Source organism: Arachis ipaensis, chromosome B10 (assembly GCF_059453495.1).
Source record: "Arachis ipaensis isolate K30076 ecotype BB chromosome B10, ASM5945349v1, whole genome shotgun sequence".
NCBI lineage: Eukaryota > Viridiplantae > Streptophyta > Magnoliopsida > Fabales > Fabaceae > Arachis > Arachis ipaensis.
In genome coordinates this window covers 9,076,521-9,090,188 of record NC_142435.1, presented here as the reverse complement: position 1 = coordinate 9,090,188, position 13,668 = coordinate 9,076,521, and the positions used below count along the sequence as shown (strand labels likewise).

Sequence of the window (13,668 nt, the reverse complement as noted above, 5' to 3'; positions counted from 1 at the left end):
GAAAAATAAAAAAATTTAGCTTTTCCCACACCAAACTTAGAAAATTTGCTCGTCCTCGAGCAAAAGAAGAAAGAAAAGAGGAGAAGAAGAAGAAATGGAGGAGATGGAGGGAGGTGAGTGGTTCGGCCAAGAGGGAGAGAAGTGTTTGTGATGTGTGAAAGTTGAGGTAGTGAGGAGGTGTATATATAGGGTAAGAGAGAGAGGGTAGTCGTGTATGAGGGGTTGGGTTTGGGAGGGAAATGGTTTGAATTTGAATGGTGAGATATGTGGGGTTTAATGATGGATGGATGTGAGTGGTGAAGAGATTGTGGGAAAGAGGTTTTGATGGGATTGGTCAATGGTGTTTGGGGAAGAGTGTTATGGAAATGTGTGAGAGGAGAGAAGGAGAAGTGGGGTAGGTGGGGATCCTGTGGGGTCCACAGATCCTGAGGTGTCAAGAAATTCGAGTCTCTGCACCATTCTGGCATTCAAACGCCCATTCTGTAAATGCCAGCTCTGTTACCTTTCCTGGCGTTAAACGCCACTCTGCTGCCCATTTTTGGCGTTAAACGCCAGTCAGATGCCCATTTCTGGCGTTTAATGCCAGCCAGATGCCAGACAGCCTTTTCTGGCATTAAACGCCCAGAGTGCTGCCCATTCTGGGGTTTAACGCCCAAAATGCTGCTAGGCTGGGCGTTAAACGCCCATTCTGCTATCCTTACTGGCGTTCAAATGCCAATAAGCCTGTCCTCCAGGGTGTGCTATTTTTCATGCTGTTTTTCATTTTATTTTTTATTTTTCAGTTGTTTTTATGACTTCACATGATCATCAACCTAAGAAAACATAAAATAACAATGAAAAATAAAATAAATATAATTAAATAACATTGAGTTACCTCCCAACAAGCGCTTCTTTAATGTCAATAGCTTAACAGTGAAGCTCTTAGAGAGCTTCACAAAGACTCAGAGCTTGATGTTGGCCTCCCAACACCAAACTTAGAAGTTGAGTGTGGGAGCTCTATTTGACTTTGTGTTGAGAGAAGCTTTTCATGCTTCCTCTCCATAGTTACAGAAGAAGATCCTTGAGCCTTAAACATAAGGTAGTCCTCATTCAATTGAAGGACTAACTCTCCTCTGTCCACATCAATCACAGCTCTTGCTGTGGCTAGGAAGGGTCTTCCAAAGATGATGGATTCATCTTCATCCTTCCCAGTGTCTAGGATTACGAAATTAGCAGGGATGTAAAAGTCTTCAACCTTCACTAAGATATGCTCTACAAGTCCATAAGCCTGTTTCCTTGAATTGTCTGCCATCTCTATTGAGATTCTTGCAGCTTGTACCTCAAAGATCCCTAGTTTCTCCATTACAGAGAGTGGCATGAGGATTATACTTGACCCAAGGTCACACAGAGTCTTCTTAAAGGTTATGGTGCCTATGATACAGGGTATTAAGAATTTTTCGGGATCCGGTTTCTTCTGAGGTAATTTCTGTTGATCCAAGGTATTCAGTTCCTTAATGAGCAATGGAGGTTCATCCTCCCAAATTTCATTACCAAATAACTTGGCATTCAGCTTCATGATTGCTCCTAGATATTGAGCAACTTGCTCTTCAGCAATATCTTCATCCTCTTCAGAGGAAGAATACTCATCAGAGCTCATGAATGGCAACAGTAAGTTCAGTGAAATCTCTATGGTCTCTATATGAGCCTCAGATTCCTTTGGTTCCTCATTAGGGAACTCCTTGGAGGCCAGTGGACGTCCATTGAGGTCTTCCTCACTGGAAATCACTGCCTTTCCCTCCTCTACAGGTTCGGCCATGTGGGACGTGTTTATGGCCTTACACTCTCTTTTTGGATTCTCTTCTGTATTGCTTGGGAGAGTACTGGGAGGGAGTTCAGTAATTTTCTTACTCAGCTGGCCCACTTGTGCCTCCAAATTTCTAATGGAGGACCTTGCTTCAGTCATGAAACTGAGAGTGGTCTTAGATAGATCAGAGACTACAGTTGCTAAGTCAGAGTGGCTCTGCTTAGAATTCTCTGTCTGTTGCTGAGAAGATGATGGGAAAGGTTTGCTATTGCCAAACCGTGTTCTCCCACCATTATTAGTGAAGCCTTGGTTGGTCTTCTCTTGATCCTTCCAGGAGAAATTTGGATGATTCCTCCATGAAGGATTATAGGTGTTTCCATAGGATTCTCCCATGTAATTCACCACTTCCATTGCAGGATTCTCAGGGTCATAAGCTTCTCCTTTAGGGGAGGCTTCTTTAGTACTGCCTGATGCAACTTTCATTTCAATCAAACTCTGAGAAATCATATTGACTTGCTAAGTCAATATTTTGTTCTGAGCCAATATGGCATTCAGAGTATCAACCTCAAGAACTCCTTTCTTCTGAATTGTCCCATTATTCACAGGATTTCTTTCAGAAGTGTACATGAACTGGTTATTTGCAACCATTTTAATGAGTTTCTGGGCTTCTGCAGGCATCTTCTTCAGATGAAGAGATCATCCAGTAGAGTGGTCCAATGACATCTTGGACAATTCAGACAGACCAGCATAGAATATACATATGATGCTCCATTCTGAAAACATGTCAGAAGGACACCTTCTGATCAATTGCTTGTATCTTTCCCAAGCTTCATAGAGGGATTCACCTTCCTTCTGTCTGAAGGTTTGGACTTCCACTCTAAGCTTGCTCAACTTTTGAGGTGGAAAGAATTTGGCCAAGAAAGCATTGACCAGCTTTTCCCAAGAGTTCAGGCTATCTTTAGGTTGTGAGTCCAACCATGTCCTAGCTCTGTCTCTTACAGCAAAGGGAAAAAACATAAGTATGTAGACCTTAGGATTAACCCCATTGGTCTTAACAGTGTCACAGATTTACAAGAATTCAGCTAAGAACTGATGAGGATCTTCCAATGGAAGTCCATGAAACTTGCAATTCTGCTGCATTAGAGAAACTAATTGAGGTTTAAGCTCAAAGTTGTTTGCTCCAATTGCAGGAATTGAGATGCTCCTTCCACAGAAGTCAGAAGAGGGTGCAATAAAGTCACCAAGCATCTTCCTTGCATCTCTACCATTGTTGTTGGGTTCGACCATCTCTTCTTCTTTTTTGAAAGATTTTGTCAGGTCCTCTCCAGAGTGTTGTGCCTTTGCTTCTCTTAGCTTCCTCTTTAGAGTCCTTTCAGGTTCCAGATCAGCTTCAACAAGAATGTTCTTATCCTTGCTCCTGCTCATATGAAAAAGAAGAGAACAGAAAATAATAGGAATCCTCTATGTCACAGTATAGAGATTCCTTTATGTGAGTAAAAAAATAGAAGAGTAGAATGAAGAAGAGAGAAGATGAAGAATTCGAACACAGAGAGGGAGAGAGGGTTCGAATTATAAGAAGAAGAGAAGTGTTAGTAAATAAATAAATAAATAGAAAGAGATGAGAGAGAGAGAATTCAAATTTTAAATTAAAATAAAAAAATATTTTTGTTTTTATTTTAATTATTGGTTAGTATTCGAAAATATGAAAAGAAATAAAATAAAATTTGAAAACTAAATAAATTAATTAATTAAAAAGATTTTTGAAAAAATGGTTAGTGATTTTCGAAAATTGGAGAGAGAAAAGTAGTTAGGTGGTTTTGAAAAAGATAAGATTGAAATAGAAAACTTTTAAAATCAAACAAAAAGTCAAGTAGTTAATTGAAAAAGATTTGAAAATCAATTTTGAAAAGATAAGAAGTTAGAAAAGATTTTGAAAATTGATTTTGAAAAAGATATGATTGAAATTTATTTTGAAAAAGATTTGAAAAGGAAATTATAAAGATTTGATTTTTGAAATTAAAGGTGATTACTTGACTAACAAGAAACTAAAAGATATGATTCTAGAATTTAAAGATTGATCCTTTCTTAATAGGCAAGTAATAATTTGAAAATTTTTGAATCAAAATATTAATTGTTAGCATTAATTATGAAATAAAAGTAAGAAAAAGATTTTGAAAATCAAATTTTTAAAGTTTTCGAAAATATTAAGAAAAAATGAAAAAGATTTGATTTTTGAAAAAGATTTGAAAAAGATAAAGTTTTTAATTTGAAATTCTGACTTGACTAACAAGAAACAACTTGATTTTAAAATTCTTTGACTAAATCAATTCAAAATTTCAAAATTTATGAGGAATTAAAGGAAAAGATATTTTTTTGATTTTTGAATTTTTAATAAGGAGAGAGAAAAATACAAAAATGAAACAAAACACAAGAAATTAAGATCAAAGCAAGTAATGCATGCAAGAACACTTTGAATGTCAAGATGAACACCAAGAACACTTTGAAGATCCTGATGAACATCAAGAACATATTTTTGAAAATTTTTAAGAGAGGAAAAATATGCAAGACACCAAACTTAAAAATTTTTAAACTTTAGACACTAATAATTCTAAAATGCGTATGAAAAACAAGAAAAGACATAAAATAAGAAAATGCAAAGATCAAACAAGGAAAATCATCAAGAACAATTTGAAGATCAATGAAGAAACCCAATGCATATGTTCTTCGAGAATTTAAAGAAAAATCAAAATATGCAATTGACACCAAACTTAAAATTTGACACAAAAGTCAAACAAGAAACACAATTTTTTTTTGTTTTATGATTTTATTATTTTTTTTGTATTTTACGAAAATTATTTGGAAAAAGAAAAATAAGGATTTCAAAATTTTTAATAAGAATTCCAGGAATCATGCGATGTTAGTCTAAAGCTTCGGTCCAAAAATTTAGACATGGCTAGATAGCCAGCCAAGCTTTATGTGAACGCTTCGGTCCAAAAATTTAGACATGGCCAATGGCCAGCCAAGCTTCAGCAGAGCATTACATACAACAGCTAAATTGATGAGAAATCCAAAGAAGCTCTTGTAAAGATAAGTGGAAACCTCAGTCCAAAAGATTAGACATGGCTTAACAGCCAGCCAGGCTTCAACATATCATGATGAAACTCTAGAATTCATTCTTAAAAATTCTGAAGAACGAAATTTTTTTTTTGAATTTTTTTCGAAAATAAAAAGCTTAAAAATAAAATAAAATGACCTAATCTGAGCAACAAGATGAACCGTCAGTTGTTCAAACTCGAACAATCCCCGGCAACGGCGCCAAAAACTTGGTACGTGAATTGTTTGTTCCCCAACAACGGCGCAAAAAACTTGGTGCGCGTAACGTAATCTCAACACTTCTTCACAACTCTGCGTAACTGACCAGCAAGTGCACAGGGTCGTCCAAGTAATACCTTATGTGAGTAAGGGTCGATTCCACAGAGATTGTCGGCTTGAAGCAAGCTATGGTCATCCTTGTAAGTCTCAGTCAAGCGGATTCAAATGGTTGTAAGGTTTTGATAATTAAAATATAAATAAAACAGGAAATAAGATAGAGATACTTATGTAATTCATTGGTGGAAATTTCATATAAGCGTATGGAGATGCTTTGTTGCTTCTGAACTTCTGCTTTCCTACTGCCTTCTTCCAACCATGCGCTACCTCCTTCCATGGCAAGCTGTATGATCCTCTCGGATGAAAATAAATCCATATGCGCTGTCACCGCATGGCTAATCATCTGTCGGTTCCCGCTAGCGTCGGAATAGGACCATTGTCCTTTTGCACATTGTCACTTGCGCCCCACATTCGCAGGTTTGAAGCTCTTTACAGTAATCCCTTCCCAGATCCTACTCGGAATACCACAGACAAGGTTTAGACTTTCCGGATCTCAGGAATGCTGCCAATGGTTCTAGCTTATACCACGAAGATACTAATCTCACGAACTCGGTCCGTGTATTAGATATCCAAGAGAGTATACTCCAGCTGTCGTCCAATGACTACGTTGAACATCATGTAGATCGCTTTGTGATTGTCAGGCACGCGATCTTGGCTAAGCGAGTAACGAAGATTTGGATGATTGTCACGGGTCACCCCTTCATTCTGACTTAACTGAATTAAGAACGAGAGTATATCTTGGAGAATAAGTAGGCATGAATTGAAGGAAAAACAATAGTACTTGCATTAATTCATGAAGAACAGCAGAGCTCCACACCTTAATCTATGGGGTGTAGAAACTCCACCGTAGAAAATACATAAGTGAAAAAGGTCTAGGCATGGCCGTGAGGCCAGCCTCCAATCCAAAGGTCTAAGGACTAAACGTCCAAAGATAGATCCGTCAAAAAGATCAAAGTTAAAAAGGTGATATAAAATAAATCTCTAAAAGTAGTTTTTATACTAAACTAGTAACTAGGGTTTACAGAAAATGAGTAACTAAGTGCAGATAGTGCAGAAATCCACTTCCGGGGCCCACTTCGTGTGTGCTTGGGCTGAGCATTGAAACTTTTTCGTGCTTAGGCTATTCCTGGAGTTAAACGCCAGCTTTGGTGCCAGTTTGGGCGTTTAACTCCAATTCTAGTGCCAGTTTGGGCGTTTTACGCCAAAATATTTTAGGCTAACTTTGAACGCCAGTTTGGGCCATCAAATCTCGGAAAAGTATGGATTATTATATATTTTTGGAAAGCTCAGGATGTCTACTTTCCAACGCAATTGAGAGCGTGCTAATTGGGTTTCTGTAGCTCCAGAAAATCCACTTCGAATGCAAGGAGGTCTGAATCCAACAGCATCTGTAGTCCTTTTTCAGCCTCTGAATCAGATTTTTGCTCAGGTTCCTCAATTTCAGCCAGAAAATACCTGAAATCACAGAAAAACATACAAACTCATAGTAAAGTCTAGAAATATGATTTTTGAATAAAAACTAATAAAAATATACTAAAAAGTAATTAAATCATGCTAAAAATTATGTAAAAATAATGCCAAAAAAGGTATAAATTATCCGCTCATCAGATACCATTGACAGAAAGCTTATTTGAGATCATAGATGGATTTTTTTAACTTTCAAACCATAAATTTTGAATCCCCTGATACAAAATTTTATGATTGTATCATATACATCGTTGTTCGGAAGGACACACATTCCCAATCTGAACCTCTTGAGACGTGAGTTTTACAACTAAATTTTAACCTTCTAATGTTCTATTTTAAGAGAGTTTGTTAACTTTTTAATTTTTTCTTGGTTAGAGTTCCGCTTCAAGTATGTATGCCTCCATCGGAGACGAGAGCACCAAGCCCTGTGGAGACTGAACCAACCCCTCCAAAGTCTCCGAGCAAAAAAATTAGTGAAGAAACAATTAAGGGGTAAGGGATAATATTTGGTTACATGTCTTTTATATATAGGTATATTTGGTACTTATTTGGGTGTATCTCTGCCGAATTAAGGTGGAATTTGTTTTTTTTCTTATTTAAAACTTTTCTTTAACTGTGCAGCACTCCACAACCCCATCAACCTGATGATGGCACACTTGCAGTGGCAGCAGCTCCTTCTAAAATGTAAGTTGTCCACAATATAACTCTCTTTTGATATCATTTGTAATTCTTATTCTTATACTATTTTATATCTTACCATGTAGTCAACCACTCCCTCAAGCCATTGTTGCATTGATGATGATCACCAAGGCAACATCCTTTGTATGGAAAGAATTTCTGGTGCCATCATTCATCCTTAGCTTTACTTATTCGAGTCAGGAAGAAACTCTGACTCAGGAGGGACGGGCGGGATCTGAAAAGGGAAAGAGTCAAGAGAGCCCGATTCAGGTTGAAAATTTAGAGGAACTGGCAAAGTAAGTTGCAAACACAGGGGTTGCGACAGCCTTAAAATTTGTAGAGGATAGAACTCCCCCGCTCCAAAAGGTGCAGCCTGACAACCATTTTTTTGAAAAGTTTGAAACTCCTGCGACAAGGACGGAATTGTCAAACGACCTGAAAAAAAGTGCTACCTCTGGGCAACACATGTAAAGACATATGAGGATGAAAGCACTAATGAGTAGGAACCAGTATGCATCCTCAATGCCGAACAACCAATGCAATTGTCTAAAATTCACTACGCGTCTCTAAAAGCTCGTTCACATATTGAAGCTGGGGTAATACTAGAATAAGATTAATGATTTTATTATGAGCGGTGACTACATTGTTGATGTAATTAAATTGGATTTTTTGTTTTTTTAGATTGTGACTGCTATGTATCTGATTCTGAACAAACAAAAAATTAAAAGATTTAAAGAACAAATTTACTGTCTCCTCCTTAGTATTGTGGTAAGGTGTATTGAACTCAATTTTGTGTGTATTTATGTAATGTATTGGGTGTAGTAACTATTTCTTTGGGTGTTATACAAATTCTACAGAATATGGCTATTAGGAACCATGCCGGCGGTAAGTTCTTACATACAAAATCACAAAAGTCATTTGACATTCAAGACTATAAAATGTTCATCCCTTTCTTGGACTTGAAAAAATTGGCATCCCATCCGTTCGTAAGTTTTCATTTCAAAAGCTTCTTATCACAATTCTTTCGTTATGTGCCAATTAAACTAAAATACTGTGCAATTTGGCCAAACTTCAGATATTTGTACCTGTTTGCTACGCAGATCATTGATGGATACGGATGGCTGATGTCAGAAAGAAAAAATTTTGTATTCTTGACCCCTATAACAAGAAGTGTCTCGCCTCATCCAGAATGAAGCTTAATACATTTGTTGTAAGTTGATTTTATTTTCTCTAAAAAAATTCTGGGTATAACATTGTTGTTAGCATTATAATATTTGGGTGTGATGCTGTTTAAAATAAGGTGTACTATGGGATCTTTTAGGTGTAAACAGATTTTAAATGTAGTCTTATATTTTGCTTTGTTTTTGGTTTTTAGGGGTATGTAGTTTTTAGAATGAGGGTATATGCGGGTGGACAACCTCTCAAAAAAGATGATGATAAAATTCAACCACCGTATATCAACATTTCTGGCCAGAAAACGAGGTATAAATATTTCTCTCTAAAAAATTTGTGTTTTCTCTTACTGTCCAATTTTATTGTGCTAATTTATTTTTTGTTTTCAGCTTTGATTGTGTCATTTATGTAATGACATGGCTTGAGATAATCGAGCCAGAAAACATTAAAAAAGGGAGATATGACTGGGACAATTGGACACAGGTAATTGTATTTAAAAATATATAACTCTATATTAATTTACTAAATTAACAGAGTTCAATAAAAGAAATTTCTTTAAACTGTAGGCAGAGGTGGACCACTTCAAGGTTGAATATGCTTCGCAGATTCTATTTGATGAGATAAATCGAGACAGAGATACAGCCATTTCAGAAAGTGAAGCAATAAGATTGTCCAAACCATCTGCAATTTTGTTGAGTTCATATTGTCAAATAGATTCAGATGATTTTGACACTGATTAGTGTGAATGTTGTGTAGTATGTGAATAGTTTGAACACTTTTTGTATAATTTATGAATATTAATCCAATCTTAGTATAAAGTTTGTTTGCATAAATTTTGTTTGTCAAAGCTGTCTCTGCTGTATTCAAAAGCTGTCAATTACAGGTTCAAAAAAATCAAGAAAAACAAGACCAAACATACTAATACGCCGAATTACTTTTATAATGCACCAAAAAATAACCGGAATACACCCAAATTGCGTGCTTACATATTTCCATGGAAAATCTATCCAGGATTTATGAGAATTAAGAATTTTGAATTGTTACCCTCCTTAGGAATTGAATTGTATATGTATTGTAAATTTAAAATAAACAAATCCCTTCAGATAGTTCAATACACTAATTTTTAACACAAACAACAGCATCTCAAAAAAATATTAAAAAAAAAGAAAAATGTCAAAAATAAGAGAATGCATAAATACATCCAAAAAATTTATCGGTCGTACACCAAAATACTGGCACTCTACACCAAAAAATCTATCATGTGCTACTGGGTCTCTGAACTGATAATTCATAACATGTCCATGATATTGGCTGGAATTTAGTTGCACCACTGATACACCATTAAAATGGTTCAACTGGAAAAAATAAACTCACATACTAGCAAAACTATTAACAAAAATAAACTCAATTACCCTCTATTTAAAGAACATCACTTTTACCTCACTTAGAGCTTTCGTTTTCTTTTTCTTTGAGGCATTTACAATCTGTTTGTCCAACTCTGAACCTAGTCTATTTTGGGACGTCCCCTTATTCTCATCTGTGGAGGGCTTTGAAGCTCGTTAATGGATTCCAAGTTAGCATCTTCGTGAGATAACGAACATGTGCCCTTGCTTTTGGCTTTCAGTTCTTGCATCTCCACCACGACGTTATCGTAGGCGTGGTGCAGAATCACAGTGAGCTCCTCGAATTCTAATGTAAATTCGCATATATTTTGCGAACAAAACACCAATTCGTCAAACCTCTTGCATCTTGGCTCCAACGGTGGCTCGTCATGGCTGCTCTTGATGTGTGTGTGTCTCCTCTTTACGTTCTTGCTCCATTGTTCTAATATGTATCTCAGTGATACTTTTTTTACTCGTTCAAAGCTTAACACGCTTAGGGCGTGACATCACAATATCCCTCTCACTGACATTTCACTTGGGCTGCTACAGTATCATATGTAACGGAAAACTTGTTAAATATTGAGTTGGAAACTTGTTCTACAATTTTGTATACTGAATAGCCTAGAGCGGAGTTCTTTAATCTTGTGATGCAATTCACCTCCCCTCTGAATTGTGCTTGAACTTCCCTGAACTTCTAGTGAGTATACACGTGTTGAAACTGAGCTTCTACTGAGAATTTTGTTGCACATGGTATGACGGTGTGAAAATCTGTAACATCTGATTCTCTCTCTCTTTGCTCCCTACTTTCGAGGTAATTATGGTATTGTTTAACAAATTGGATAAGTGAGTTATTTCACGTAATAAATTTGTTAAAAAAATCATGCATGCTTTCACTCCTTTGTGTGCTTCTCATCTCGGCCCAGAAGTGGTGATCGAGATAAACTGAAATTCATATATGACGGCCTTCGTAAAGTTCTGCAGAAAACACCTAAATCAGAACTATAATACACCCAAAAACATGCAATTTACACCTCTGCTGTAGATTTTAAAAAACATTACCTGAAAGCCACTTGTTGTCCACAAGACCATACTTCATCAGAAAATCATTCTAATTTCTATCAAATAATTCTTTGGTATGAGAGTTCTAAACAACATGGCTCATATCTTGTTCGATTTCTAGGTGTCTCTTGTAGCCGTTTAATTTGCTTGGAATCTTTTTCATGATGTGCCAAATACACCAACGGTGAATTGTTGTGGGCATACAAGCCTCAATATCCCTTTGCATCGATGTGCATTGATCGCTGAGAATCCCTTTTGGAGGATTTCCTCCCATGAAACGAAGCCAACAATCAAATAACCATTTGAATGATTGAATATCCTCATTTTTTATCAAAGCGTATCCCAGAAGTGTTGACTGACCGTGGTCATTCACCCCTACAAAAGAACCAAAAACCAAATTATACCTGAAACAGATTACGAGAAAACAGAAATAAAGTCGTTAAATACACCCAAATAATAACTCTCTAAACCCAAAAACATCCAATGTACACCTCTGCTGCAGATTTATAAAATAACATTAATTCAACATCATAAACCAGAACAGCATATTACCTGTTTGTATTGTAGGTGATGTCGAATGAAATAACATCTCCGAAATACTCACAGGTGGCCCTTCTCCTTGCGTCTGCCCAAAAAGCAAGCTTAATCGACTGATCGTCCTCGAGTTCGAGCTCAAAAAAGAAATTATGATTCTTCTCTATCATTCTTAATAAGTATTTTCCGAATTCTTTTGCATCATCTAGTTCCGAAACATTCCGCACTTCTCTCGTGATGTAATTTCTTACGTCTTTTTTGATAAAATTTAACTCGCGGTGACCCCTGACTGCTGCCACAAATGATTGGTAACTTTTGCTTGGTATGATTCTGGCTTCCTCGTTATTCTCTATTGTACGACGCACATACATGCCTAGTTCTCTGTGCTGTTTAAACATCTCTACTTGATTTGCACAGCAAGGATGTGAATGATGCAACACAACCTTGGAAATGATCCAAACACCGATGTCCTTCAATATGTATATATAAATTCTTGCGGGACAATTTAATCCTGCTAAGGAATTTGTCTTCTCCGTCGGAGATATTTTCGATTTCCATTTCCCCTTTCTGCTACATGTAATCAATTGGTTCTTAATTTCATTTCTCTTCTTATTTGTGCTTCGAACTCTTGTAGAAAAACCTGCAGCTTTCGAATAATCCTTGTAGAATTTTGCAGCATCTTCAAAGGTGTTAAAAGTCATCCTAATCTTGGGAATAAACTGCTCATCAACATCACAGAGGAACTATAAAATACACCCAAAATAGTCCACAATACACCATATTAAAATAAGCATAAACTATAGAATGCAAATACAACTATAAAACCATCATAAAAAATAACAAAAATCAGATTCATGACTCATCATCAAACAGAAACTAAAACAATTCAATTAAAACAATAAAACAATTCACCCTCAGTCAATTGAAAAGTCAGAACCTGTAAATACACCCAAACTTTCCCATGTTACACCCAGATATTCCTAATTTATATTCGAAAGTTTGATATAAAATGCAGAAGATTCATCAGAACTAGTACATTACATTCAATTCAAACAATGAACAATGAACAAGAAATTTCACAGGCAAGGTTCACAACATTATTCAGCTCCACAATCATAAACTACTAACAAAAATATTAACTGGAATTAAACCACACCGTAGGGACTTCATTGGATTCAAATTCAAAATGCATTTTGCTCTGGTTCAGCTGGCAATCTGAAGTTGAATAATCCATTATCTTCAAAATGATTTCAGAGCTTGATTCCAGAAACAATAAAAATCGAGAAAAAGGAACAAAGAGAATGCACGTAAACGCCAAAAGAGAACACAACAAGAAATGCACGAAACAGATCGTAGAGAGAAGACACGAAAACACAGAAGAAATTCGAAAAAGAAAATGAAATCCTTTCGAAAAAGGAAGTTTTATATTCGTGCGTTAATTGAAAAATCTGTTAAAAGGTGCGTGGATTAGACGTTCCAGAAGAGGCACGTGTTAGGTGTAATTGAGTATATGGACTTATAAGACTTGGATAGCAAAAACGCTTGTATGTGGAGAATAACTGAAAAATATATTGATATTAAAATAGAAACGAAAAGGATAAGTTAAAATTAAATATACAAAGAGAAACATTTAATTTTTTATCTAATTTCTTGATATAACAAAAAATGAAATTCTCAATCTAACTTGTTCATACCATAGTTTTATCACAAAATCCAAAATAGGAGGTTTTTATATCTCTAATCACTCAATATGACGACTACAATAGTTTATGAGGTATTTAAGATCTCTTATTAGGTTAAAAAAAAAATCTTATGTCTACAAACATAAAAGCCAATTTAATAACTAAATAAACAAAATCAAAATATATAAAATTAAATTGAATATTTTAAAAATATAAACTAATAATTTCTAAATAATACTTAGAACTTTTTATATCATGAACATTTAAAACACGTATCATTCTCCTCCTCTTTAAAAAAGATTCATCCTCAAATCTTGTAGTTAAAAAAAATAGTAAATGAAAAGAACAAATACAAATTTTTTTCTTTTTTTTGCACGATATTTTTATATTTTTTTTAAAATAATAAAATTAATAAGAATGACAAAACAATAATGAAACACAAATAAAAAAGACAAAGATAATAAGAGCACAAAGAAGGATG

The 13,668-nt window shown here is 35.5% G+C and overlaps 1 protein-coding gene and 1 non-coding gene across 2 annotated transcripts; one reads left to right on the top strand and one right to left on the bottom strand.

Annotated features, from left to right (window-relative positions):
• Window positions 1-2,564: 2,564 nt before the first annotated feature.
• LOC148579111 (small nucleolar RNA R71) lies at window positions 2,565-2,668 on the top strand. Its single transcript, XR_015898432.1, has one exon. It is a non-coding gene; the product is annotated as a small nucleolar RNA R71 (small nucleolar RNA).
• Window positions 2,669-10,034: 7,366 nt separating this feature from the next.
• On the bottom strand, window positions 10,035-12,206 carry LOC148579110 (protein FAR1-RELATED SEQUENCE 4-like). The gene is made up of 3 exons (XM_088488623.1): window positions 11,576-12,206; window positions 11,155-11,346; window positions 10,035-10,219 (listed from the first exon to the last, which is right to left on the bottom strand). Exons 1-3 carry the CDS (start codon window positions 12,204-12,206, stop codon window positions 10,035-10,037), a joined length of 1,008 nt encoding a protein of 335 aa, XP_088344749.1.
• Window positions 12,207-13,668: the final 1,462 nt, after the last annotated feature.